Source organism: Elephas maximus, chromosome 22, assembly GCF_024166365.1.
Source record: "Elephas maximus indicus isolate mEleMax1 chromosome 22, mEleMax1 primary haplotype, whole genome shotgun sequence".
NCBI classification, from domain to species: Eukaryota; Metazoa; Chordata; class Mammalia; order Proboscidea; family Elephantidae; genus Elephas; species Elephas maximus.
The window spans coordinates 26021701-26046927 of record NC_064840.1 but is presented as its reverse complement, the minus strand read 5'-3'; the positions used below and the strand labels follow the sequence as shown (position 1 = coordinate 26046927).

The window sequence follows — 25227 nt, the reverse complement described above, 5'->3', positions numbered from 1 at the left end:
GTTCTGTGGTAGGTACATGGCATGTTAGTGCGTTAAATATACATGGCCTGGTTAAGCGCTATGGCTGCTAACCAAAAGGTCAGCAGTCCGGATCCACCAGGTCCTCCTTGGAAACTATGGGGTAGTTCTATTCTGTCCTGTAAGGTGGCTAAGAATCAGAATCAACTCGACGGCAATGGGTTTGGTTTTTTTTTTTGGTTACGCCTTTGAAGAGTCAGAATGTTTTAAAAGGAAAACAAAAAGTGTAATGCTTTTAAAAATGTTTTAAAAACAAAGACTCTAATACAGAAAAGCTTTGAAAGTGGCAAGAATTTAGTTAAAAACTCTGGTATTCCTCCGAGGAGAAGGGATGCTACAAGGGCCACGGTCCACACAAGGTGCAGATGGCCAACGGCCAAGTCTTACTGTATTGATTTCACAAGAAGGGTCCAAGAAGTTTATTGATAGCCCACAGCAAGATACAAAATAATTCATGATGATGATAACCATATTCTCTCAGCCCAGTACCACCTGGCACTAGGCAACTATTCCATGGGCCATCGCTGGGCTTTCATTTCCTAATGGGCATCCTGAAAAAACAAATCCCCTCCAATCCAGACTCTGACACAAAGGGATTCCAGAAACCACTGCGAGGAAAAGTGGTTTAGAAAGTCCTGCTATACTACCCAACAGGGAACTGGTGGAGTGAAAGAAACTCTGTAGGATCAATCTGAACGTCCACAGAGAGTCAAAGGAAAACAAATGAGCAGGCAGTTTGGGGACAGGAGAGATAAATGGCAGTGGCTGGGACCTGACAGCAGGTTGCTCTCTTCTACTTCTTCCTCCCACCTCTCTCCTTGAGGGCCAGGTGGATAATGGCACCGTTAGCCATGTTATAGTACGCCAGCGAGTTGGAATCCTTGATGAAGATGCCCTGGAAGACAGATGGCGTGCCTTAAGTATTAGGCAACCCAGTCTTGAGCACACTGCAGCCACCTTCACAACTCCCAACATTCTGTTAACACTCTGGACTCAGAGAACACAGGGGCTGGAGGGGAGGGCATCAGAGGCCCCTGGTTCTGCCCGGAATGCTTTCTCCTTCCTTCCTACCAATCCATGCTCTTCACCTTTGTCCTCATTTGGCTCAAAGCTCAACTTCCCAAGAAGCTTGCCCTGACTAACCCCATAGTCTTGACCCTCAAACCAGAGGACCTTTAGAGATCACTTAGTCTAACACCTTCAATTAACAGACTAGGAAACTGAGACCCAAAGTGGTGGGGTTAGTCAAAAGTCCAAAGAGGGAGCACACGGCACCCCAATGTGACCTCAGACATCAGACTGAGCTGGATCATCACCTCCATGACCATTCACCAAGCAAGGCTGCCTGAGAGCACGCTGGCTGGTGTGGGTGAGTTGGGGAGGGAGCTCCTAACACTGGACCAGAGCACTCTCAGGTCTTAGGCCCAGGTCTCCACCTGTCATTGAGACAGAGGGTTTTCTAGACCCCACTTAACACTGTAGTGAGGCCCTCCCAAAGCCTCACCCTGTCAGGCTAACATGCCTCAGCACTCTCAGTCAGCACCATCACTTCTAGGACAGACTCAGAGGGCCAAACCAACATGTCTTCCCATTTGTGTTTCCATGGAAGACTGAGCTTCTGGGACACCAAAGGTACTGGCACCCAAGCAGCAGGACCATGGACACCCTGACTCACCTCATACTGTAGCTTCTGTTTCCCTGCAGGCATGCCTGTAGCTTCATGAATCTTTACCTTGATGACAGAGACCTATGGGAACAAGATGACGTTTACCCCCCTTGCTAGGGCCAGCTGGAGGAAGCAGCTCCCTGCCCCCTTAGTTCCCATGCACCTGATGCCACGTGGGGGCAGCAACCCTACCTGGTCTGTGAGTGGGAGGGTGAAGACCAGCACCTGCCCATTCAGTTTCCATTCCGTCTTATCCTGCATGTTGGGCACCTGGACTTTGATGGACACCGGACCCTGCAAAAGGAGGTGGCCATTATACCTGTGGAGCCTGAGCCAATCAAGAAAGATGGAATTATGCTCTACTATCCCTGGGCCAGGAGCCCTGGTAGCATAGTGGTTAAAATGCTCAGCTGTTAGCTGAAAGGTCGGTGGTTTGAACCCAACAGCCGCTCCGCAGGAGAAAGATGTGGCAGTCTGCTTCTGTAAAAGATTTACAATCTTGAAAACCCTATGGGGCAGTTCTGCCCTGTCCTATAGGGTTACTTTGAGTCAGAATCAACTCAACGGCAATGAGTTTGTTTTTGTTTCTTTTTTTGGATCCCTGGGCCAGTCTAGATAATGTCATTTGCCCACCAGGGCCAGATTCTGGTCCCTGATTGACCACTGACACCATTTGTGATATTGCACAAGATGTTCTCCCATTTCAAGATCTTGGTTTCTCTACCCTGCCTCCTGATAATTATGGAACTGAAGTGAGGAAGTTATGTGAAAATGTTCTGCAAATCTCAAGAAGCACCATGTGAGGGTAAAAGTATAAACTGATGTCAGAAGACTTGGGTTCCAAACTCTGCTTCCCCACTAGCTGGATCTGAGTCTCAAAACCATTGTCTGTAAAACAGGGTTGATTCCAACTACTGCACAGTAGTACTGTTGTCAGGATTAAACGGAAAAGTACCGTAAATGCTTAGCACTGTCCTGGCATTAAGTGTTTAAGAAATAGAAACTATTGTTAGAAAGAAAGAAAAAAAAAAAAGCAAAGAAGATTTGGCCAAATCCATGGAGAAGGAGAACTGGGATTGTTTCTGCCCCTCCTTTCCCCCATGGCGCCAAACAGCTTCCCTAGGGACCAGCAGTGCTAAGGTTCTAGCACCCTAACAGGACACCACCACCACAGGCAGACCTCCAAAGGCTGGAACTGAGAAGGAAGGTAGCCTTGTTTATTTAGCTTCTGGGCACTGGAAGACTTAATTCTAATTATGAAATTCCGTGTTAACTCCCCAGTCACTCAGAAACTAAGAACTGTGCCCAGGATTCCTTCCAGGTTTCCAGGGCCCCTTTCACATGGTAGTCCTGCTGCCCACGGAGCTGAGTCTCCCCGCTGGCCTCTGTAAGACTTCACACTTGGGGTGCCTCAGAGTGTTGACTCCACATTTAGTATTTGCTCAGAAGCTGTCAGAAGACTCCAAAGGCTGACCTAGGTCCCAGGAGAAGCCACAAGTGTGGCAGTAGAATAGGGCTGGCTTGGGAATGAATGATCAGAGCGGAACTAGACCTCTGGCTAACACTCCAGGCCCACGGCAGCACTCTCAGACCACATACCTTGTTTCTGCGCAGGAACTCCTCCTCAGGCATGAGACTGTCTTCTGTCTTCAGTTTCTTAGAGGTAGGCTCATCTTCCATGGGAGGTGGAGGGTGGACAGGAGGCATTGGGGCCGGAGCTGGGACGGGTGCCACAGGTGGAGCAGGCACAAAGGCTGCAAGAACAGGAATAAGCAGGGCCGTGAATGGGGGCAAGGGCTCTAGGATTCAGGGTGATAAGAAGTGAGAGATGGATCATACTGCCCCCCGAGTCGGAGGGATGAACTGACACTCCTCATTGTGCCCAGCAGTCAGCAGATTCTCAAAGAGGGGACCGGGGAGGCTACCCAGATTGGGCAGCAGAGGATTGGAGGAAGGGCCAGGCCAACGGATGGAGCAGGTGCCTGACCCCTCTGGTCCTCTCTGGGTGCACAGATGCCAGCTACCGCAGGGCAGCCTCTGATCTACCCCAGCTACCATCTCGAGGAGCTTCACATGGGGAAGCCAGAGCTTTCCTCTGGGCTGGCCCCCAGCTGAAACAGCTGACACTACCGTCAGCCACTCCTCTGCCGACAGTTCTTGGTCTGTAGTCCCTGACCCGATGGCCTGGAAAGGAATGCGAGACACTGACCTGTTGGCACAATCATGGGGGGTGGGCGGGGTGCCATAATAGGGGGTGCTGAGGGAGGCATGGGCACCACGTTGATCCTGGGCGCATGGATGATGGGTGGCATGGGGGCGATCACTGAGCCTGGGGGCAAGCGGACCACGGATGCCATCGGGGGCCGGGGCATGACGGGCACTGCAGACACCACTGTGGTGCGGACAGGAGGCGGCATCTGTCGGGGTAGAGGAACCTACAGGTCACAGGAAGGCAAGGCTGGACTCTTACGGCACACACAGCTGGCAAATGGCCACCTGCAGCCTCCGAGGATGGGAGCTAGACAGCTCCAACACAGTCTTCCTGTGGCTGAGAGACTGTCGCCTTACAACCCAGGGCACTTGACATTGCTGAGAGGCCAGGGCAACACTCTCCACTTGGGACTCGGTGGGTCAGAGTCAACCAGCTGCCTGTGGTGGACACTGAGAGAGCCACTAAAGAGGATGACCTCGAATTAGCCTCCTGGAAATGGGCCAAAGTCACAAAGACCAGTTAAGCCCTGCAGCCTTTCTCTGCCTCAAAGCAGCTTCATAAATTTGTCACTTGCTCCCTCCATTCTCCAAGTCTCCTATGCAGATGGAAGATCAGGCTAGATGTTCCCACTTCCACTAAAGGCATATCAACCTCATCCACTTAGCACTTAGGACCCACCACAGGGCAGCAGCCCGTCTTAGCCAACACCCCCCGACCCCAAGAACCAATTGCTAAAAAATAAGTAACAGGGTGGCATCTGGCTTACCGTGGGTGGTCGGGGCACAGAGGTGATGGGTGGGGCTGAGCTGGGGATACTGGTGGCTGAGGATGGAGGTGGTGGCTGCTGGGGGATTTCATTGGGCTTGCTGGGGCCAATTTTCTCTTTGGTGTCGTCTTCCGGCACCAGGCCCTTGGCCTTGTGGATGGCTTCAATCTGCTCCTGGAGGGTGATATTGGCCTGGGCAGCCTGTTGGGTCCGGGCCATGCTGCCTGAGTGGCCATCCCAGGTCACCTGGAAGGGAAAGCAAAGTCACAGCTTGTCAGGGCTTGTGGAATTGAGCCTAAGCATGGGAGATGAAGGGCAAGGAAGGCATTAAGATCCATTTTAGTGGCACCTTTTCCTCTGGCTTCTGGATCTCCTCCTCACCGATCTTCTTACCAATGGCTGTTTCCTCCACACCGAAGATATCGGTACGCCGTTCAGCCAACTGTTTTAAGCTGCTCTCAATATCCAGGCCTGTATAATTGCAGAACAGAGACCCGAGATATAAAGGAACTGAACTAGCTGCCCCACTGACAAGGCAGCAACCTTCCTGGAGTGCAGGGTGGAGGCTGGTTCCATGGGACGAGACCGGCTCTGGGTCCAAACACAGCACTCTTGTCCCCTAGCCTGGGGAAGGTTTTCCAACAAGCAACCAATGCTTGTTCAACCCCTCTGACTTACAGAACGACAGTGGGCCAAAGAGGGTAACTGAGAGGACAAGGTCACAAGAATGGCAAGTGGGAGGGTCAGGATTAAAATCCTGGTCTCCTCCCTTTGGGGGCAGTTTGCTCCGTATTGTGCTGCTCTTCATACACTAGTAACTGGACCACCCTGATGCACTTCACATGTAGCTTAGCTGAGGAATTCAGGGCACTGTGGCCATCAGTCCCCTCATTCTGACAGCCCCAGGAATAAGCGTCCCTCCTGGCTAGCTGGATCTTTTCCTGGGATGTCAATGGGCACATGGTATCTACATCAGGTGCCAGCCTTTGGAGGATTCCTACAGAGAGTCCTTCTGGAAAAAGAGAGTTCTTTGAAGCACTAAAGGTTGAACCTATCCTCAAAAGTTTGTGTTGAGGGGACATGTAAGTCAATTGGCATAATAAAATCTATTAAGAAAACATTCTGCATCCCACTTTGGGGAGTGGTGTCTTGTTCTTAAACACTACCAAGCAGCCATGTAAGATGCATCAATTGGTCTCAACCCACCTGGAGCAAAGGAGAATGAAGAATACCAAAAACACAGGGTAATTATGAGCCCAAGAAACAGAAAGGGCCATATAAACCAGAGACTACATCAGCCTGAGACCAGATGAACTAGATGGTGCCTGGCTACAACCGATGACTGCCCTGACCAGCAGCAGGCCAAGAGAACCCCTGAGGGAGCAGGAGAGCAATGGGATGCAGACCCTAAATTCTCATAAAAAGACCAGACTTCATGGTCTGACTGAGACTGGAATGAACCCAGAGGTCATGGTCCCCAGACCTTCTGTTAGCCCATTCCTAAAGCTAACTCTTCAGACGAGAATTAGACTAGACTATGGGATAGACAATGATACTGGTGAATGAGCTTCATGGATCAAGGAGACACATGAGACTATGTTGGCATCTCTCCTGTCTGAAAGGGAGATGAGAGGGGAGAAAGGGTCAGAAGCTGGATGAATGGACACGAAAATAGAGAGTGGAGAGAAAGAGTGTGCTGTCTTATTAGGGGGAGAGCAATTAGGAGTATATACCAAAGTGTTTACAAATTTTTGTAGGAGAGTCCAACTTGATTTGTGAACTTTCACTTAAAGCACAATAAAAATTACTTTAAAAAAAAAAAGTTTCTGTTGACCTCAACTGTTGCTTTCTATGTTTGCTTACAGCAACGTTCACTATGGTTTTGAGATTCCCACGGGCCAGGATGAGTCAAGGCTGAGTCAGAGAAGAGGTGCAGACTGGGCGGGGAAGTCCCAGGACCTGAGCCCCACCTCACCTGGCGCATACACCTCATCATCGCTCTGCTTCTCTCGGATGGAGCGATCGCGCTGCTCCAGCCAGCGGGGGTCAAGAAGCCCAATGCGCATGTGCTCCTGCATTTTGCTGGCGGGGATCTTCTCCCCCGTGATGGGGGACACAAGATACTCATCTGGAGCAGGAGCTGGAGGCAGCGGCTTGGATGCTAAAACAAAGAGAGAATGGGCAGGTCTGAAGAGCACAGGATGGCATGTAGAAATTTCCACGCAGTCCAAGGGCTGACAAGAGAGCCCTACCTTTGGGGTCATAGTCTTTACGGACAATTACTTGGTCTGGAGTAGGGGGCAGAGGTGGAGGCATGGGTGTCTCTGGGGGTGGGGGCACTTTCTGCCCTTCTTCTTCATCATCTGAACCCTGAAAAAAAAAATGGTGGCAGGACTCAGAGATGGGACAAGAGGCCACCTCCCTGCAGCTGAGCCTTGGCAGCTCTCAGGATGGCAAGGAGCCGTGGCCCCTACCAACCAACATCTGTGTGCCTTCAGGAGCAGCCAAGGCCACCCGGCAGCAGGCCAAGCTGTTTCCTCACGGCATGAATGGGAGAACTGGGGGCCGTGGTGCCAACACTCCTCCCAGGCATTTCCAGCAGCTGGCACCAGGCAGTCCCAAGAGGCCAAGGGCAGTTAACATGCTGGGGAGGGGTGCAGGGTTGAGTAGGCGCTCAATGGTAGCCGCTCACACAGAGCAATGCTGGGAGGGAGAAAAAAAGTCAATTCCCACAGACACAGGGACCTTTTCTTCTCAGGCTGCACACAGATTCCTTCCAAGGGGAGGGCAGCCGGGCCCTGAAGATCCTATGCAATGCCTGCTTGGAGGGCCTAGCTAGAAGGGAGCAGGGTGGCCGAAAGGAAGTGTAGGCTACATTTAGAAAAGCTCTGGGAACTGCTGGGCCTAAGCTCAGTGCTCAAAATGCTGGGAAACTACAGAGTGACGCAAAAAGGCTGCCCTGGCTGTGGGCTGAAGTGGAGGTGACCCGGGGTGGCGGGGGGAACAAGACCTCTGGGCAAATGGGGAGGCCACAGGACAGCAGTGCCAGCAGAGCTGTTAGATCCTTGCCTATCAACGACTCTTTGTTGCCTGAGCCAGAAAGCAGCTCTGTGTTGCCTCAGCTTGGGTGGCTGCATTGCCAGTGCATTCTTGTTGAGGGCCCACGCCTCCCTTCAAGGCTCAGAAGGAGCTCAAGCACAGACTCTGTGGAGAGCACCCCAATGTCTTCGGGCTCCAAGGGAAAAGGTCATCCCATAGGCCCACCCAGGCGCATACCTCATCCATGTCCTGCACTTGGGTGTCCTGGTCAAGCTGGGAAGGAGGCTCTTCTGCCTTATCCTGTTTCTCGTCCTCCTCATCAGACTCGACCTCCATCTCAACCTCCTCACTCTCCCCAAACTTCTCATAGCGCTCCTGGATGAGGATTCGGGCCCCCAGCTCCTCAGGGGTGGTGGGAGGAGGGAAGTTCCCTGGCAGAGGTAAAGCAGAGTCAAAAGGATCCCTCCAGACACTCCTTACCAAAGGCCCCTCTATTACCCTCTCGACTGGGAGCTCTCTGAGGGATGGAGCTGTGTCTCACTTATCTCCACATGCCAAGGCCCACCTAGGGTCTGGTATAGGAAGTATTTGTTGAACTGGGTTTAATTGTTGGCCAGGTGGTAGAATTGAGTCTTCAAGTACAGATAAACACGTGGATAAGGCCCGCTGAGATTCACTGTTCCCTGGAAATGGTGAGCTGTGTGAGGTCTCTAAGGATGGCTCAGAGCGCTGGCTCTTCATTTGTGGCCACTCTCCTCAAGGACCTACCTTGTTCGTTGGGCTGGAAGTCCACTGTTTCCACTACCACGAAATCATGCCAGTCAATCTGAGCATAGGCCACCCGCTCCTTCTCCTTCTCCTCCTCCTCTTTTTTTCTCTCACGTTCCTGGAACTTGGCCCACTCCACTCGGTAGCACACCTGCAGGAGGGGTGGAAAACAGCACAATACTGAGATGGACCAGGCTCTTCTCCCAATGAAGTGGTCACCTCCAGTGCTTTCACCCAAGAAAGTACCTTCTTCAGCACAGAAACTGGCTCTGCCCATAATAGGTACTTCCTGGAGCAAAATTTAGTATTTGTACCTGACTTCAACCACGTCTAGGGAACCCTGGTGGCACAGTAGTTAAAGCACTCAGCTGTGAACCAAAAGCACTCAGCTGCGAACCAAAAGGTTAACAGTTTGAACCAGCCAGCTGCTCTGTGGGAGAAAGATGTGGCAGTTTGCTTCTGTAAAGATTTATAGCCTTGGAAACTCTACGGAGCAGTTCTACTCTGTCCTATAGGGTTGCTATGAGTCGGAATCAACCCGACAGCAGCTGGTTTGGGTTTTGGTTTCAGCCAGGCTCAGAATTTGGATAGGATGAAAAGTCTAAATGCTACAGAAACCTGTCTGGGCCCCAAGGCAGCCATTTATTATAACCTCAAAGTGTTCTGCATGAGTTTGCAAGGTGCCCTCTGCTCAAAGAGGAGCAAAACCATCCAGGAAGTCTGCATGACCAGCAAGTACCCACAAGAGAAACAGCAGTCTCAAGGTCTCAGGAACAAAAGCCTTCATGCAGCCAACAAAAAAAGAGCCAACACCAATATGCCTTCTCTTCTCAGAAAGCTGGGGGTGGGAAGGGAGTGGGGTGTGGAGGCTTCAAAAGGAATCACCCTAGGACCTGCTCAGGCACTGGCTCTCTAGCCAGAGTAGAAAAGAGGGAGACCTGTTAAAGCTGAGAGCAAAGCAGAAAGTAGCGTTAAGTCTGGGAAGCACAGGCTCCTTTGGCCTTTGTAGCCATAATGCCTTTCTTCCCACCTCTACTGAGCCCAGGACATAACAAGGTACTGTTGCAGAGACCGTTCCCAAACACAAAACAGAACCCAAACAGTACAGCTTTCACCATCAGTAACTGGCTGTAAGAAATCCTATTCAGTTTACCTGATCCAGAACTTCTCGGGGATTTTCAGCTTCTTTCTTGAGCTTTACAAGTAAGCCTTTTGGTGGAATCAAGATCTGAAACACAGAAGAGTTAAAGCAACTGTCAATACAGCATCGTCTTCTGACACAACATGGGACAAAGAGCAAAGAGGATGCCTTACTGGGCCTGTGGTAAGACAAAGGAGATGGGAAGAACACAGGATTCTGGGTCCCAATCCTAGCTCCATTTGGCTGTGTGACTTCGGGCAAGTTAGTTAACCTCTGTAACTTGGTTTCCTTCTACAAAATGGTGACATCAGTGCTTAAAGTTGACAGCATCAACTTAAAAGGTTGTTATATGGATTAGCAAGAAAGTATGCAAACCCACCAGATTACTCACCAGTCAGGCTGTGATGCTGCTTTCACAACTGCTGACATGCTACCCTTCTGCACACGCTACCCAGGCCTCCCAACTCCTCCATTTAAGATTGCACCCACCTGCCCTACACCTCCCAATATTTCCATCCTGGTTTTTTTCTCCATAGTATTTACCACCATCTAGCACACACTGACATCGTCCTTGTTTGTTTCTACTCAACTATACTAAAAACTCTACAAAGATGGATTTCTCTGTCTTGTTTGTTATTGCTATCTCTAGCACCTGGAAGGGGACACTCGCTATGTACTTGCACTGGGTTTGTTGTAAATAGCCAGTTATTCCAAACGCCCCAATAGTATCTACTGCCATTGGCAGGTGGAAATGGTTCAGCCTTCCTCCCCTGGTCCTCCTTGTACCTCTACCCCAAAGACTATCTGCTTCTAGAGTTTCCCATGGTGAGAGACAGACACCAGCATCCTGAAGTTAGAGTAATAAACACCAATACCCAAGTTCTGAGGAACAAACAGGAAAGTAACAGAATAAAAAAAGGCATCAGGGGACCCATAATCCTGGAAGCAGTCCACTGGGAGAAATTAACCAAGAGGCTTGCATAAAATTGGTACTGTGTACTTATAAAAACCACCTTGGGCCTTCAAAGACTGTTATTTTAGCCACTCTACTAGCATCTGGGTTTGGCTGTTTTCTAAGCACACTCATTTTTACAATTCTTTACAGGTGTATACTACGAGTGATCGTTAAGTCAGAGGAAGTCATTACCAGTCCTTCACATAGATCTTTAATATGTTGTTTCTAGGCATCAAGAACAGATGTGCAGACCATCGTACTGAAAATAACCTCTGCTAGTGTGTCCTAAAAAAAAAAACTGCCACCGGGCAAATCTGCACCAGTGTATACTTCACAATAAATTTAACGATTTAGCTATTTTAAGTACCAGATTGACTGGTAATTAAGATCTTAGGCTCCAGAGTAAAAATGCCAGAGCTCAAGTCCCAGCTCTGCACCTTCATAGCTGAGTGACCCTGGCCAAGCTATTAACTTCTCTGTGCTTCAGTTACCTCTTCTGTAGAGAGCATAATACTGGCTACCTCACAGGTTACAGGTATTGAACGAGAAAACACTGTAGATGTAAGTACTCGATAAATGTTTGCTATAGTTACGTCTAGTACGTTAAAATGTTTTCCAACATTTAAGTGTTACTTCTGACTTATTGGTACTTTATACCAGTTGGAAAACAACAAAGGTTTTAGAGTCAAATGTGGTTTAAATCTCAGCACAGCTACTTCCTAGCTGAGAGACTGTGACTTTACCTGAGCCTCAGTTTCTTCTGAAAAATGGAGGAAAAACACTCATGGGTTCTTGAGAAGATTATTAAGAGCTTGCTTCTTCTCGAGCCCCAAGCTGCTGAAAATTTCAATGTACTTAAAAACAGTACCACTTGGCCTTGTCACATAGTGGACACTCACTGAATGGTAGTTATTAACCAAGCATCTCATTTCTCTTTAAAAACAAGCAGTCTATGTTGGCTTTTAAAAAAGAGGAAGTGAATAGAAATCAAGACTTCCATTAAACTGGAATTTCTAACACTTGCCCAGAGGCACCACAGACAAGTCACTTTCTCATGAACAACGAGTGGACAGAACGCTTATAGCTAGGTGCCTTTTCCTCCGGCCCAGGACCCTTGCCCTCCGTGACCAGGCACCTTGGTATACTGCTCCACCAGCTTTGTAAAGTAGTTGAAGAGGCTATGTTGCGGGCGAAGAAAGTCAAACTGGTAGTTGCGCTGTTCTTTTTGCATCAGCTGCGTCAGAAACTGGCGCCCATTCCGGGCCACAAACTGAGCCGTTAGCTTCACCACATCCAGGTCAAAGGCTGAGATGGAGGGTGGATCTGCGATGAACTCAAACTCAGGAGGGGGCTCTTTGGGCACAATGGTCTCTTGGATCACCTGGGCTTGGACCTAAGAAACAGAGGGAGAGTGAGGAAAGAGGCACAGGGGTGAGCTAGATCCAGGAAGAGTGGGGTGGGAATGCCCCATCCAGCAAGGTGGTGCTGACCTCTCTGCTTCCATTAAACACACCCACATCACTGGCACCTTGTGTGAGAAAATCCTAACTCATAAGAGCACTGATTTCTTGGCTAACTGTGGTCTAAGTTCCCTAAATGGCCTTGAGTGAGACCCGTTCCCCTCTATTTCTGAAACTGAGGGCCATAGCTGGGCAACAGAAGCTGACAGCAATATGGTTTATTAAGGATGCACCAAGCCCTTCCATGCATGCAGAGGACCCATTGGACAAGGGACTTTCACATTCATCTCACCTCCATATGAATCACATGAGGGAGACTGAACAGATACTGTGAATCCTCTTTGTAGATGAGGAAACTGAAGTAGCTTGAGGCTCTACCAAAAAACCCATTGCTGTCAAGTTGATGGCAACTCATAGCGACCCCAGGTGCAGTAAATCGTAATGCAAGGTCTCGGAACCTGACTTCAACCACTCACCTTTTCTTCTCACTGCAAAATGAGGTGCTGCCTTTTCCACCACAGTTGAGAAGTGGGGCAAAGTGAGGGCGCCAGTCCAGTTCTGTACAAGGTGCCAGCCCTTCCTTCTGTCATTCCCACCAATAGTCCCTAGTGCTGAATCTCAGTGTTCCTGAGCACCACACAAGGAGCACGGTATTAGGTTGAGTCAGATGTAGGGATAGAGAAGAGAGGAAGGCACCGTGCACAGAGGGGCCCACAGGCCACACTGCATCCTTGAGCACAGCAGACAGGTCCGTCACACATCACAGTACTGTTCCCACACCACAGACAAGGAAGAGAGTAGGGGCAAAGAGCATGGACTTTAAAGTCCCAACTGTGTGGCCTTAGGGAAGTCACACTCACTCCGAGCCTCAGGTTCCTCATCTGTAAAATAGTACTCTGTTGGTCTCCTCTTTAGCCACTGTAAGGAGTCAATGAGACAAGCTCCTGAAGCACCGAGCTCAGGGCTTCACAAGCTCAGTAAATGCCAGCTACCATTAGTACTTAGCTTTCTGAGCCTCGGTTTCTGTCTCTATAAGATGGAGATAACAACCTTCCTTCTCTCTCTGGTGGTTGTGAGGTGTGGATAGCAGATGGCCTTCCCCCTCCCTGTCCTTGCCTCCCTCTTGGCCCTGGAACAGTGAGGGGAGGGGCTGGGTTCCAACCTTCTGGGGCAGCTGCTGCTGGGTGGCTTGTTGCTGCTGCTGCATGACCTTGGGAATGGCAGCTGAGGGCTCCTGAGCTTTCCCCTCCTTGAACTCGCTGACCTTGTGGCGGTAGTATGCATGATAAGGGTCATTGGGGTTCAGAAAGTTGAATTTGGGGTTGTTGATCTCATTTTGTCGTATCCTAGCTTCAAATTCAGGCCCATTTCTGGAAGGAAGAAGAAAGAGAATCACATCACAACACTGAGACTGCTTAGATCCTGAACACCCCCCCTTAAACCTTCTTGACACTACCACTGCTCAAAATGAGACTGCCCCTCAGCACAGCAAAGGGCCTCCTTGTACCTCCTGGCATCAGTGGTCAATGTCATCTGCCTCATTTGGCCCGGTACAGGGCTCCTTAATCACAGGATCTCCTAGACCTCAGTCATTCCTATAACTCCTCTGCCAGTTTTGCCATTACCAAAAGCATCTGGACTATCGCTTTTTCTCATTAATTTTTTTAACTGAATTTGCAAATAGTGTTATGTGTATTTTTATAATGATTTAGCACTTTAAAAAATGAAGGTTTTTATTACCACTTCATATAAAAATCAGTATCACTTCACTAACCAAAAAAAAAAAAACAAAGGTAGCCATAAAATCAAATAAATGAAATGTTGGCAAATCTTAGCTAGAAGCCAGCTGAGACTGAGGCCAGTTCTCTTATTAAAATGGGGGACTGGCAAGTGCTGGAGAAGTGTTAAGGACACACTAGCACCAACTGAGACTTTGTCCTTTGAGGAATGAGAAAAATTAGAAAAAAACGTGAAAATTCAAACTACTTGATTTAATGCTTTGTCCAATTGCTGCCTAAACTCACCTAATTTACTACTGGTGAGGCCAACACAGGAAACACTGTTCTCCAAGGACCTACATCTATGCTGTTGCCACCAGGTCTCCCTGTGTAAGGCACACTCAGATGACAGGGAGCAGTAAAATTAGTTCCTGGGGTGGTTCCACAGATGCACCCCCAGGTCCATCACAGCCATGCCTGCCTTCAAAGCCTTAGGATAATGAAAAAATGTCCCTTGCATGAGGTGTGTTGTTGTTGTTAAGTGCCATAGAGTCAGTTCCAACTCATAACGAGGCCAAGGGAACCCTGATTTTTAAAGAGCTCCAAAGGCGTTGGTCAGAAAGAGCACCGGTCTTACAGACACAACATATGGACACGTTCAAGTTTCAGGTTCACTAGGTTGCTATGAGTCGGAATTGACTCGACGGCACTGGGTTTTAGGTATCAACTCATTGTGTGACCCAAGGTAAGCTACTGAACGTCTGTTTGTCTCAATTTCCCTATGTGTAAAACGTGGCTACCACCACCTGCCCTTTCTACTCTGAAATATTATCAAGAAGACTGAATTAATTAAGGAGATGCCAAAGTCTTTTTGAATTTTTTTTTTTTTTTTTGTAAACACAAGGGACTGTTTTTTCTATGAAGGCTAAAAGGGGTTGTTCCTAAATATTTGGGATGATTTAGGTATTGAAAGATGTCTGCGGGACTCCCATCATGCCTTTAGCCAGAGTCCTGCACTCAGAGACACCCCAAACACACCACTGCACAGCTCCAAGGGCTGCAGCCAGTCAGGTCGTCCCGCTCTCTTCAGGCTTTCACGCTCCTGGGCCTGGCAGTCAGTTAGACAGTAGAAAATGCTGTGCCCATTATCAGCTGTCACAGCTATCCGTGCCCCTGTGGTGGTCAACATCCAGGCTGGTTACTCAGCATGTTCTGATCACACTCTGTGGTGTGACTTAACACCGTGTGGTCTCAACTTGACAGCGAAGTAGTCTAACTGGAACCTCATATTTTTGGAAGAAGTGTTTTTCCCCCCTCCTTAAAAAATACAAACCATACTGTAAGGAATGCAGTTAAATATCGCTGAACTAGGCCACTATACCCAGGAACTTCCCAGGACAGACTGATGGAAAAGGAGGCTCTCGTTGTCTCCTACACCACTGCCTTCTAAGCCACAGCCTTACCACATCTGGCAACAATCTGAAGGATAAAACAATGAGAAGGCAGGCATGTTCATTCCAAGCTGTCCTGTTGCTTTAAAGTTGCTCAATGTTAATTTTAGAACTATACTCTAACAGGAGGAATAGATTTAGCAGAAAAGACATTGTGACTCAACCCAGCTGGTGGGACTTTTTTAGGGGTAATTTCCACTTCAGTTTCTTGCCAGGGAAATGCAAGGAAGGAAAGGCCTAACCCAGAGGGAGAAGGAAAAAAAAAACCCTTTCACAAAATCACGCTCAGTTGTTGGTGACTTCTACTGCGTGTTCCATCGATGCATGTGAACCCAGGAAAAGTGAGGCAGAGGGTCCCTGTATGTGTGGTTTACCCCAGAGTGATACCCTGGTAGTTCCCTTCATCTCAACCTGTTTATAAAGCAAGTATACAGATTGCAAAAATGCCTACAAAAGTGATATAAACAGTAATCACACCTATAAACCCATCTATAGATATGGGGCTATGTATTTATTTTTAAGGAAACTTGGATAGACTTATTTCTGTGAGAACAGAGGCTGGCACTAAATTACTGAAAAGCTATTTGGCAACGTGTTTAAGAAAACTTTAAAAATGCTCTTTGAGCCAGTAAAGGGCTATTCAGCATTTTCTCCTAAGGAAATGATCTAAAATGGAAAGAATATGCTCAGAGATTTCCCAGAGTCTCGTTTGCTGAACAGAAATGCTGGCAACGACCTAAATGGAAAATAAGGGGAGATGGTCAAGTCAAGGAAGGTCAATTATATCCTCCCAGCAGAAGACAACACAGCATCAGGAAGACGACAGAGCAACAACAACAAAAAAAAACCCACTTACAACACAAAGTGAAAGGTAGGATATGAAAGTATCTCTGCTGGTCATTACAACAATCTTAAAAAAAAAAAAAAGATGACGTGAAAACAAGACAGCTGAACTATAGTGCTAGTATGATTGTAGGTGTTTCTCACCCAACGTGCTTTTCTAATTTATTGTTTTTAAAATATCAAGATAAAAAGAGGAAATCTGAGAGTTAATATGAGGCATTAAAAATTTATCTTAAACCCAATGCAGGATGCCTACATCTAATGCAGCTCAATGTTTAACCCGTCACAGACCAGCTTTTGACTAAATACCCAGGTTAATCAAAACCCTTGGAATGTGATGAGATGAGTCTGCATGGAGCCTGATACAGTAAAAGACATCCGCCAGGGTAGCATCTTTCTAGATTTAACCTTATCAAGTAGTTACGGAAGACAGGGCCAACTATTAAATGATGTACTGTGATGGGGATGCCACCTCAGGGGAGTGAAGAGCCTATGTCCTGATTGAGGGCAGCAGTTCCACTTAGCACCAGCTTCCTCCTTCCACGTAAGCCAGAAAACCAGATTTTTATGCAACATCTCCTGATTTTTAAAAGTGGCAATCAATTTGAATTTTAAAAAAGTACTGCAAGGACAAACAATCTGTAGGCTGGATGTGGTCTGTCATCTGCCAAAGGACCCGCTAAACTAGGGGGTATGTGGACCTTTGGAGTTTGCAAGGGGCCATCGACAGGGTTCCATTTGAGGGTGTGTGTGTCTTTGTGCGCGCGCACATGCTGGGGAGGAACAGGAACTCTGACTGATTCCCATCCCACCTGAGAAGACAGCAGCAGCTAACATCTGTATAATATAACTGAAATGCCTCACTCCTGCCTCACAACAGTCTTAAGATGGCATTTTATTCCATTTTGCAGATTGGTCCTTTAGAATTGCGGAATGTGGTCCTTGTACAATGAGAATGGTCAACTCTTTTTTTTCCTTCCTCAGGCCAGCAGCTCAGACACACTGCCCTTGACAATACAGCTTTCCAGGCATTTCCTCAACCCAGTTTTCGAAGCGCAGGCTCCTGATGACTCTGGGACTGGGTTTGCCTCTCACTCTGCCCATTGCCTACCTCACCACTGTGTTGTGCTTTTAAATGAACTTACGGGCCTAAGCCAACAACTTCCCCTTGTGCTGACTCAGGAACTCTTGGTACGAAAATCTCCCTCTGACTCTCACGCCCAGAAGCAGCAGTGTTACCTGGCCACAAAGCTAGCAGTCTTGTCGACAATGTTCCTGACCTCTGGAGGAGGGTAAATAATCCCCACCACTGGCTTGGAAGGGGTAGAATCTTCCTTTGAGGATGCTTCTTCTTCTGTTGGCTGTAAAAAGAGGAAAAGGAAATAAGGTCTTAAAGTTCCTGGTTTGGGGCTGGACCCCCACTATTAATCTCCATTAGGACATTGTTGAAAGTATAGGCTTTCTCCCCAGAAAAATTCCACAGACCTCCCTCGGTTTAGACCCCTCTGCTCCAGAAGAGCAGTTCTCTGAACTGCACTGCACTTGCACATGGGACTCTCCTGGGGAATGAGTCAAAGGAGCAGCCTCCCTGGCTCCACCCCAACGAGACTGCCCCACAGGAACCTGGAACCTGCATTTTCAACAAAGTCCAAGGTGGCCAGATGCAGGGGAGCTCTGATTACATTCTGAGAAACCATGCCTGTATCCCCACACCTAGTGCAGAACTTGGCTCAGTATTTTTTTTTTTTTTTTATTGTACTTTAGGTGAAGGTTTACAGAACAAACCACTTTCTTATCAAACATACATTGTTCTAGAACACTGGTTAACAACCCCACAACACATGAACACTCTCCCTTCTAAAGCCTGGGTTTCCTGTTACCAGCTTTCCTATTCCCTCCTGCCTTCCAGCCCCTGCCCAGGGCTGGTAAGCCCCTTTAGTCTTATTTTGTTCCATGGCTGGCTCTACATGTTAATGACTGTTTGCTGAATAAAAAAAATGGGAAACTCCTTGCTGGCATGAGTGCCCTTTCCCTCAGCAACCATTTCATGGTCTCACCCATCGCTGAATGCTCAAATGCTTTGTGAAACTGTTTTGGAGAAGTCAACAGTAATTGTCCCACAAGTTCTGATACGCAGTATTTTAATTTCCCCACCAGCTTCTTCCCCTGAGAAAACAAAGGGTCAAGTCTCCCATTCTAGAAAAATAGTTTCTTCCTTGCCCTAGTATTCCTATCTGCCACTGCCTTCTCTCTCCCCTTCCTCTGGCAGCTAAACATCTTGAGTTCTCAGTCTTGCCATTGCTACTTCACCTCCCATTTGGTGCCCATCTATTTTAAATATTCTTGCCAAAGTAAAAAAAAAAAAAAACTGTCTCCAGTCAACTACTGAGGTAATCTGAGCATGTAACTGGTGATGAAAACCAAAAACCAAACCTGTTGCCGCTAAGTCGGTTCCAATTCATAACAACCCTATAGGACAGAGTAGAACTGCCCCACAGGGCTGCCAAGGAGCTGCTGGTGGATTTGAACTGCTGACCTTTTGGTAAGCAGCCAAATGTTTAACCACTACTCCTCCACAAAACTATTCCCTCCTCAAGTCCCAGGCCCCATCCTCAGCTCTTGTTCCTTCTTGCTTTTGACCACTCCATCCAGGTTTCCTTCCTGGCCTGTTTCACTTTCTGCCTTTACATGTTGGAGACCCTCAAAATTCTGTTCCTGGTTCTCCTCACAGTATTCACACCGTCTTCAGTCAGACACTTGTAAACACATCCTTCACTTTCACTCTCAAGTTGGCGTCTTAGTCCAGATCACCCTCGTGTGCCACAAAGCCTTAGATCCAGCTGATTCATGGATACTAACCCCTTTCCTTGTGAATGGCCTACAATGTACCTGGTTATTCAGGCCAGAAACTTGGGTCTTCTCTCTCTTCCTGATCCTCCACATCCAAACAATCACTAATGATTATACCAAACCAAAAACCAAACCTGTTGCCCTTGAGTCGATCCCAACTCATAGCAACCCTACAGGACAGAGTAGAACTGCCCCATAGAGTTTCCGAGGAGCACCTCATGGATTCGAACTGCTGATCTTTTGGTTAGCAGCTGTAGCACTTAACTACTACACCACCAGGCTTTCCAAAGATTATAATAACTAATATTTACCAAGCACATACTATGTCCCAAATACTTTTCTAAGCACTTTAAACATACTAACTGTTGCAGCCAACAACTAGCACCCTTACGAGAGCCCTATGAGGTAGGTACTCTTACATGACAAAAACGAGGCATGGATAGCTTAATTGGGCCAAATGGCAGAGCCAGGATTCCAACAGAGTACTGTGGCTGTAGAGCCTGCACCATCAGCCACTTTATGACAAGAGTCTGACTGTCCTCCGCCACTGTTTTGACCAGACCGTCAGCATGCTGAACAGACTGACTGCTCCCCAATCCTCCTTTGATTCTCCACATCGCTGCCTGCCTACCTGAATTTCTCAAACACCATCTGTCAGGTTTCCTGCCAACCCCTAAGCAGACACTCTAAGCAAAGGTCCCTTGAGGAAGTGATGACTTCCAAGCTCTTTGCATGTTGGAACAAAAACCTGATGTCCACACCATTAAATTTAAAAGTATTCTATACTCACATCTCTTGTTTTTGTCGTCTCTCTCATATCAGCAAAAGGTTCTGTGAGATGCAGAAAGCAATTTGGCCTTTGTTCTGGCTTCCTTAGAGCAGGCCTACATCTGAAACATGAGGGCTGACCAGACCAAGAGGGGCCAACTGGTGGCACAATGTTGACCAGCCTCAGGAGATATGATATAACCTATCAGGACCATGTGATGAGGCTGACAAAAGCCCTGAGCCTCCTATTTGGAGAATATCTCATCTCCAGAGGGTCACTGTCCATAAGGACATGGAAGTTCTGTACTGGGACCCCTCCTAGGCCCCACTCTATGTGCCTCTTCATTTGTATCCTTTTTGGTTATAATAAATCTTTAGTATGGTAGAAATACACCACTTGTCTGTCAATTTATTGTACAATGGCAGTTCATATATTGCTGTTATGCTAGAAGCTATGCCACCAGTATTTCACGTATCAGCAGGGCCCCCCATGGAGGACGAATTTTAGCAGAGCTTCCAGACTAAGACAGACTAGGAAGGACCTGGCAGTCTACTTGTGAAATACTTATGAACAGCAGTGGAACATTATCTGATATAGTGCTGGAAGATAGCCTCTCAGGTTAGAATTAAAAAAAAAAAAAACAACCCCACTGCTGTAGAGTCAACTCTGACTCATAGCAACCCCACAGGACCAAACAGAACTGCCCCACAGAGTTTCCACGGAGCACCTGGCAGATTCGAACTGCCGACTCTTGGTAGGCAGCCATAGCACTTAACCCACTATGCCACCAGGGTTTCAGAGGGAACTCAAAATATGACTGGGGAAAAGATGCGTCCTCAAAGTAGAGTCAACCGTAATGATATGGATGGGGTAAAGTTTTTAAGACCTTCGTTTGCTGATGTGGCACGACTCAAAATGACAAGAAACAGATGCAAACATTCATTAATAATCGGAATGCGAAATGTACGAAGTATGACTCTAGGAAAATTGGAAATTGTCAAAAATGAAATGGAATGCTTGAAGATCGATATTCTAGGCATAACCGATCTGAAATGGACTGGTATCAGCCATTCTGAATCAGACAATCATATGGTCTACTACATCAGGAATGACAAATTGAAGAGGAATGGCATTGCATTCATTGTCAAAAAGAACATTTCAAGAACTATCCTGAAGCACAACTCTGTCAATGATAGGATAATATCCACACACCTACAAGGAAGACCAGTTAACGTGACTATCATTCAAATTTAGACACCAACCACTGATGCCAAAAATGAGGAAACTGAAGATTTCTAACAACTTCTATAGTCTGAAATTGATCAAACATGCAATCAAGATGCTATGATAATTACTGGTGATTGGAATGCAAAAGTTGGAAATTAAGAAGGACTGTGGCTGGAAAATATGGCTTTGGTGATAGAAACTATACCGCAGACCACATGACAGAATTTTGCAAGGCCAGAGACTTATCCACCAGGCGCCCCTTAAAAACTCTATGGGGCAGTTCTACTCTGTCCTATAGGGTTGCTATGAGTCATAACCGACTCGACAGTAACGAGTTTTTTTTTTTTTTTTTTTTTAACTACTTATTCATCGCAAATACCGCTTTTGAACAACGTTAAGTGGTTACTATACGCCTGGAGCTCACCAGGTGGAATATAAAGGAAATCAAATCAACTACATCTGTGGAAAAAGACAATAGAGAAGCTCAATATCATCAGAACAAGGCTAGGCAACTCCTGTCTGGTGGCAAGATAAGAAGAGGGGGGACGGGAGCTGGTTGAATGGACATGGGGAATACACGGTGGAGGGGAGAAATGTGTTGTCTCATTAGGAAAGCAGCTTGGAGTACATAGCAAGGTGTGTATAACTTTTTGTATGACTGACTTGATTTATAAACTTTCATCTAAAGCACAATCTATCAAGCAACCAATCAAGAAAGAAAAAACAAGGCCAGGGGCCAACTGCAGAACAGACCATCAATTGCTCACATGCAGGTTCACACTGAAGCTGAAGAAAATTACAGCAAGTCCAAGAGAGCCAAAGCACAACCTTAAGTATATCACACCTGAAATTTAGAGACCATCTCGAGAACAGATTTAACCTACTCAACACTAATGACCAAAGATCAGATGAACTGTGCAATGACATCAAAGGTATTAGATATGAAGAAAGCAAAAAACCATGTAAAAGAAAGAAAAAAAGACCAAAATGGATGTCAGAAAAGACTCAGAAACTTGCTCTTGAATGTAGAGTAGCTGAAGTGAAAAGAAAAAAGGATGAAGTAGAAGAGCTGGACAGAAGATTTCAAAGGGTGGCTTCAGAAGACAAAGTGTTATGATGAAATGTGAAAAGACCTGGAGTTAGAAAACCAAAATGAAAGAACATACTTGGCTTTTCTCAAGCTGAAAGAACTGAAAAAAAAAAAAAAACTCAATCCTTAAGTTGCAATACTGAAGGATTCCATGAGCAAAATACTGAATGATGCAGGAAGATGAAAGGAATACACAGAGTCACTGTACCAAAAAGATTTAGTCAACACTCAACCATGTCAGGAGAGAGCATATGATCAAGAACCGATGGTACTGAAGGAAAAAGTCCAAGCTGCACTGAAGACATTGGTGAAAGACAAGGCTTCAGGAATTGGCGGAATATCCATTGAGATGTTTCAACAAAGGAATGTACACTGGATATGCTCGCTCATCTATGCCAAGAAATTTGAAAGAAGCTACCTGGCCAACCGACTGGAAGAGATCCATATTGGCCCATACCAAAGAAAGGTGATCCAACACAATGCAGAAATTGTCAAACAATATCATTAATATTCCACGAAAGTAAAATTTTGCTGAAGATTACCAAAAAATGGTTGCGGCAGTACGTCAACAGGAAACCGCCAGAAACTCAAGCCAGAATCAGAAGAGGACATGGAGCAAGGGATATCACTGCTGATGTCAAATGGGTCTTGCTGAAAGCAGAGAATACTAGAAAGATGTTTACCTGTGTTTTATTGACCATGTAAAGGCATTTGACTGTGTGGATCATAACAATTATAGACATTTCGAAGAACAGAAATTTCAAACACTTAATTGTGCTCATGTGGAACCTACACATAGACCAAGAAGCAGTTATTTGAGCAGAACAAGGGGATACTAAGTGGTTTAAAGTCAGGAAAGGTGTACATCAGGGTTGTATCACTTCACCATACTTGCTCAATCTGTATACTGAGCAAATAATCCATGAAGCTGGACTATATAAAGGTGGGAGCATCATGACTGGAAAAAGACTCATTAACAACCTACCATATGCAGATGACACAACGTTGCTTGCTTAAAGTGAAAAAGACTTGAAGCACTTACTGATGAAGACCAAAGTCTATAACCTCCAGTATGGATTGCACCTCAACATACAAAAACAAAAATCCTCAGAACTGGACCAATAAACAATATCATGATAAACACAAAATACTGAAGTTGTCAAGGATTTCATTTTACTTGGATCCACAATCAACGTCCATGGAAGCAGCAATCAAGAAATCAAACAACACATTGCATTGCGCAAATCTGCTGCAAAAGACCTCTTTAAAGTGTTCAAAAGCAAAGATGTCACTTTGAGGACTAAGATGTGCCTAGCCCAAGGCAACCCATGGTATTTTCAATCAACTCATATGCCCGCAAAAGCTGGACAATGAATAAAGAAGACCAAAAAAGAATTGATGCCTTTGAATTACGGTGTTGGCAAACAATATTGAATATACCATGGACCATCAGAAGAACAAACAAATCCATCTTCGAAAAAGTACAGCCAGAATGTTCCTTAGATGCAAGGATGGCAAAACTTCGTCTCAGTGTTTCAAACTTTGGGCATGTTATCTGGAGGGACCAGTCCCTGGAGAAGGACATCATGCTTGGTAAAGTAGAGGATCAGCCAAAAAGAGACAGACCCTCAATGGGATGGACTGAAACAGTGGCTGCAACAATGGGCTCAAACATAGCAACAATTGTGAGGATGACACAAGACCTGGCAGTATTTTGTGCTACTGTACATGAAGTCACTATGCGTTGAAACAGACTCAACAGCACCTAACAGCACCATGGTAGAAGAACAGTCCGTCACTATCCTGCTTTTCTTTTTTGTCTGTCTACAAAAAGTTCAAATCCTCAGAATTATACTGCCTGCCACCACCCTCCCAACCCTATACTTCAACCACAACTATCTATTTAACCTTGACCAGGGCATCATCGGCTGCCTACTTTGGTGCCTTTGCACTTATTATCTTATCTGATGTTACTTTATTTTTCCCCAGTGCCTGGTTATGTTCCCTGTTGTATTCTGAACCCAAGGCAGTAGATACTAAGTGCTCGATAAATGGATAAAAGCTGAATTAAGAATACTATCTCCCTTCTCCAAACTCCTACTCATCCTTCTAAAAACAATGTATCTTTCACCCCTTGGGCTTCACCTTACTTAACCCCCCCTCTACCCCATCAAAGCAGCGTGGGTTAAATTACCATTTTTGTCCCTGTTACATACTCCTATTGCAGGGCATAGACCACCATGCTGCAATTACCCATGGGCATTCTCCCCCTTAGCTGATTAAGAGCTTTTCAAGTGGTGGTGAACTGGGTAATTTATGGTGACAAAGACAATAAATATTTGTTGAGTTTTCATGTATATGTCTCTCTCATTAGTCTGTGAACTCCCTAAAGCAGGAGCTGGGCCTCATTCAGAGCCTGGCACACTATCTTGTAGATGCTGACAATTAACATCTAAAAGTGGGAAGTACAGACTGGAAAATTAGGGATTACTGGGCATAAGGCTTGGAAATCCTGGTGGCGTAGTGGGTAAGTGCTACGGCTGCTAACCAAAAGGTTGGCGGTTCAAACCCACCAGGCGTCCCTTGGAAACTATGGGGCAGTTCTACTCTGTCCTACAGGGTGGCTATGAGTCGGAATCGACTCGACGGCAACGGTTTGGTTTTTTGGTTTGGGCATGAGGCTGGCAGGGAAGAGGGGACGGGGGGGGGGTGGGCTGCTGATCAGTGCTTCTCAAGATTTTATGTGCATATGAATCACCTTGGGTGCACGTTAAAACGTAGGTTCCTATTCACACGGGTTGGAATCAGATATTCCCGGAATTCTTATAAGCTCGCAGGTGATGCTCATGCTGCTGGTACGCGGACCACACTTTTAAGAACCACTGTTGCAACATTCTCTTGGTTACCAAAGAGCAGCGCGGCACGGGAAGCGCGCTGCCTCCTGGGACTTGTAGTCCCTCCAAAACGGCCGCTTCTTCCTGCACGCGTGAGGAACACCCGCGCCGGGGGGGAGGGCCCAGGCCTAGGCTGGGGCTACCGGTCGAGGTACGGGGGTGCGGTACCTGTTTGGGCTCGGTGGCCACGGGCGGCGGCGGAGGCACCGCCTGCACGGGTCCAGCCGGCATGACTGCGACGCTCAGGGCTGCCAGTCCGCCTTGGTTTCGGTCAGCAGTGCTGCGCCAAGACACCTTCCCTCACGGACGGTACGACGAGTTCACAAGATGGCGGCGGAGACAGCCGAGCGAGTAATCTTC

At 46.9% G+C, this 25227-nt stretch overlaps 1 protein-coding gene across 1 annotated transcript; it reads right to left on the bottom strand.

The window, feature by feature from the left end:
- Positions 1-422: 422 nt before the first annotated feature.
- SF3A1 (splicing factor 3a subunit 1) lies at positions 423-25119 on the bottom strand. Its single transcript, XM_049865655.1, has 16 exons — positions 25036-25119; positions 17277-17398; positions 13188-13395; positions 11701-11958; positions 9623-9697; positions 8470-8620; positions 7939-8132; positions 6915-7032; positions 6638-6823; positions 5012-5133; positions 4663-4908; positions 3894-4101; positions 3284-3438; positions 1877-1978; positions 1694-1765; positions 423-913 (listed from the first exon to the last, which is right to left on the bottom strand). Exons 1-16 carry the CDS (start codon positions 25096-25098, stop codon positions 812-814), a joined length of 2382 nt encoding a protein of 793 aa, XP_049721612.1. The 5' UTR covers positions 25099-25119; the 3' UTR covers positions 423-811.
- Positions 25120-25227: the final 108 nt, after the last annotated feature.

Excerpts from the sequence above, each read along its gene's own strand:
- SF3A1 (XM_049865655.1), bottom strand. The coding sequence starts at position 25,098 with ATGCCGGCTGGACCCGTGCAGGCGGTGCCTCCGCCGCCGCCCGTGGCC. Across the intron at positions 9,698-11,700 it reads TGGTGGAGCAGTATACCAAG|ATCTTGATTCCACCAAAAGG; the intron begins GTGCCTGGTCAC and ends TCTGTGTTTCAG. Across the intron at positions 7,033-7,938 it reads AAGTGCAGGACATGGATGAG|GGTTCAGATGATGAAGAAGA; the intron begins GTATGCGCCTGG and ends TTTTTTTTTCAG.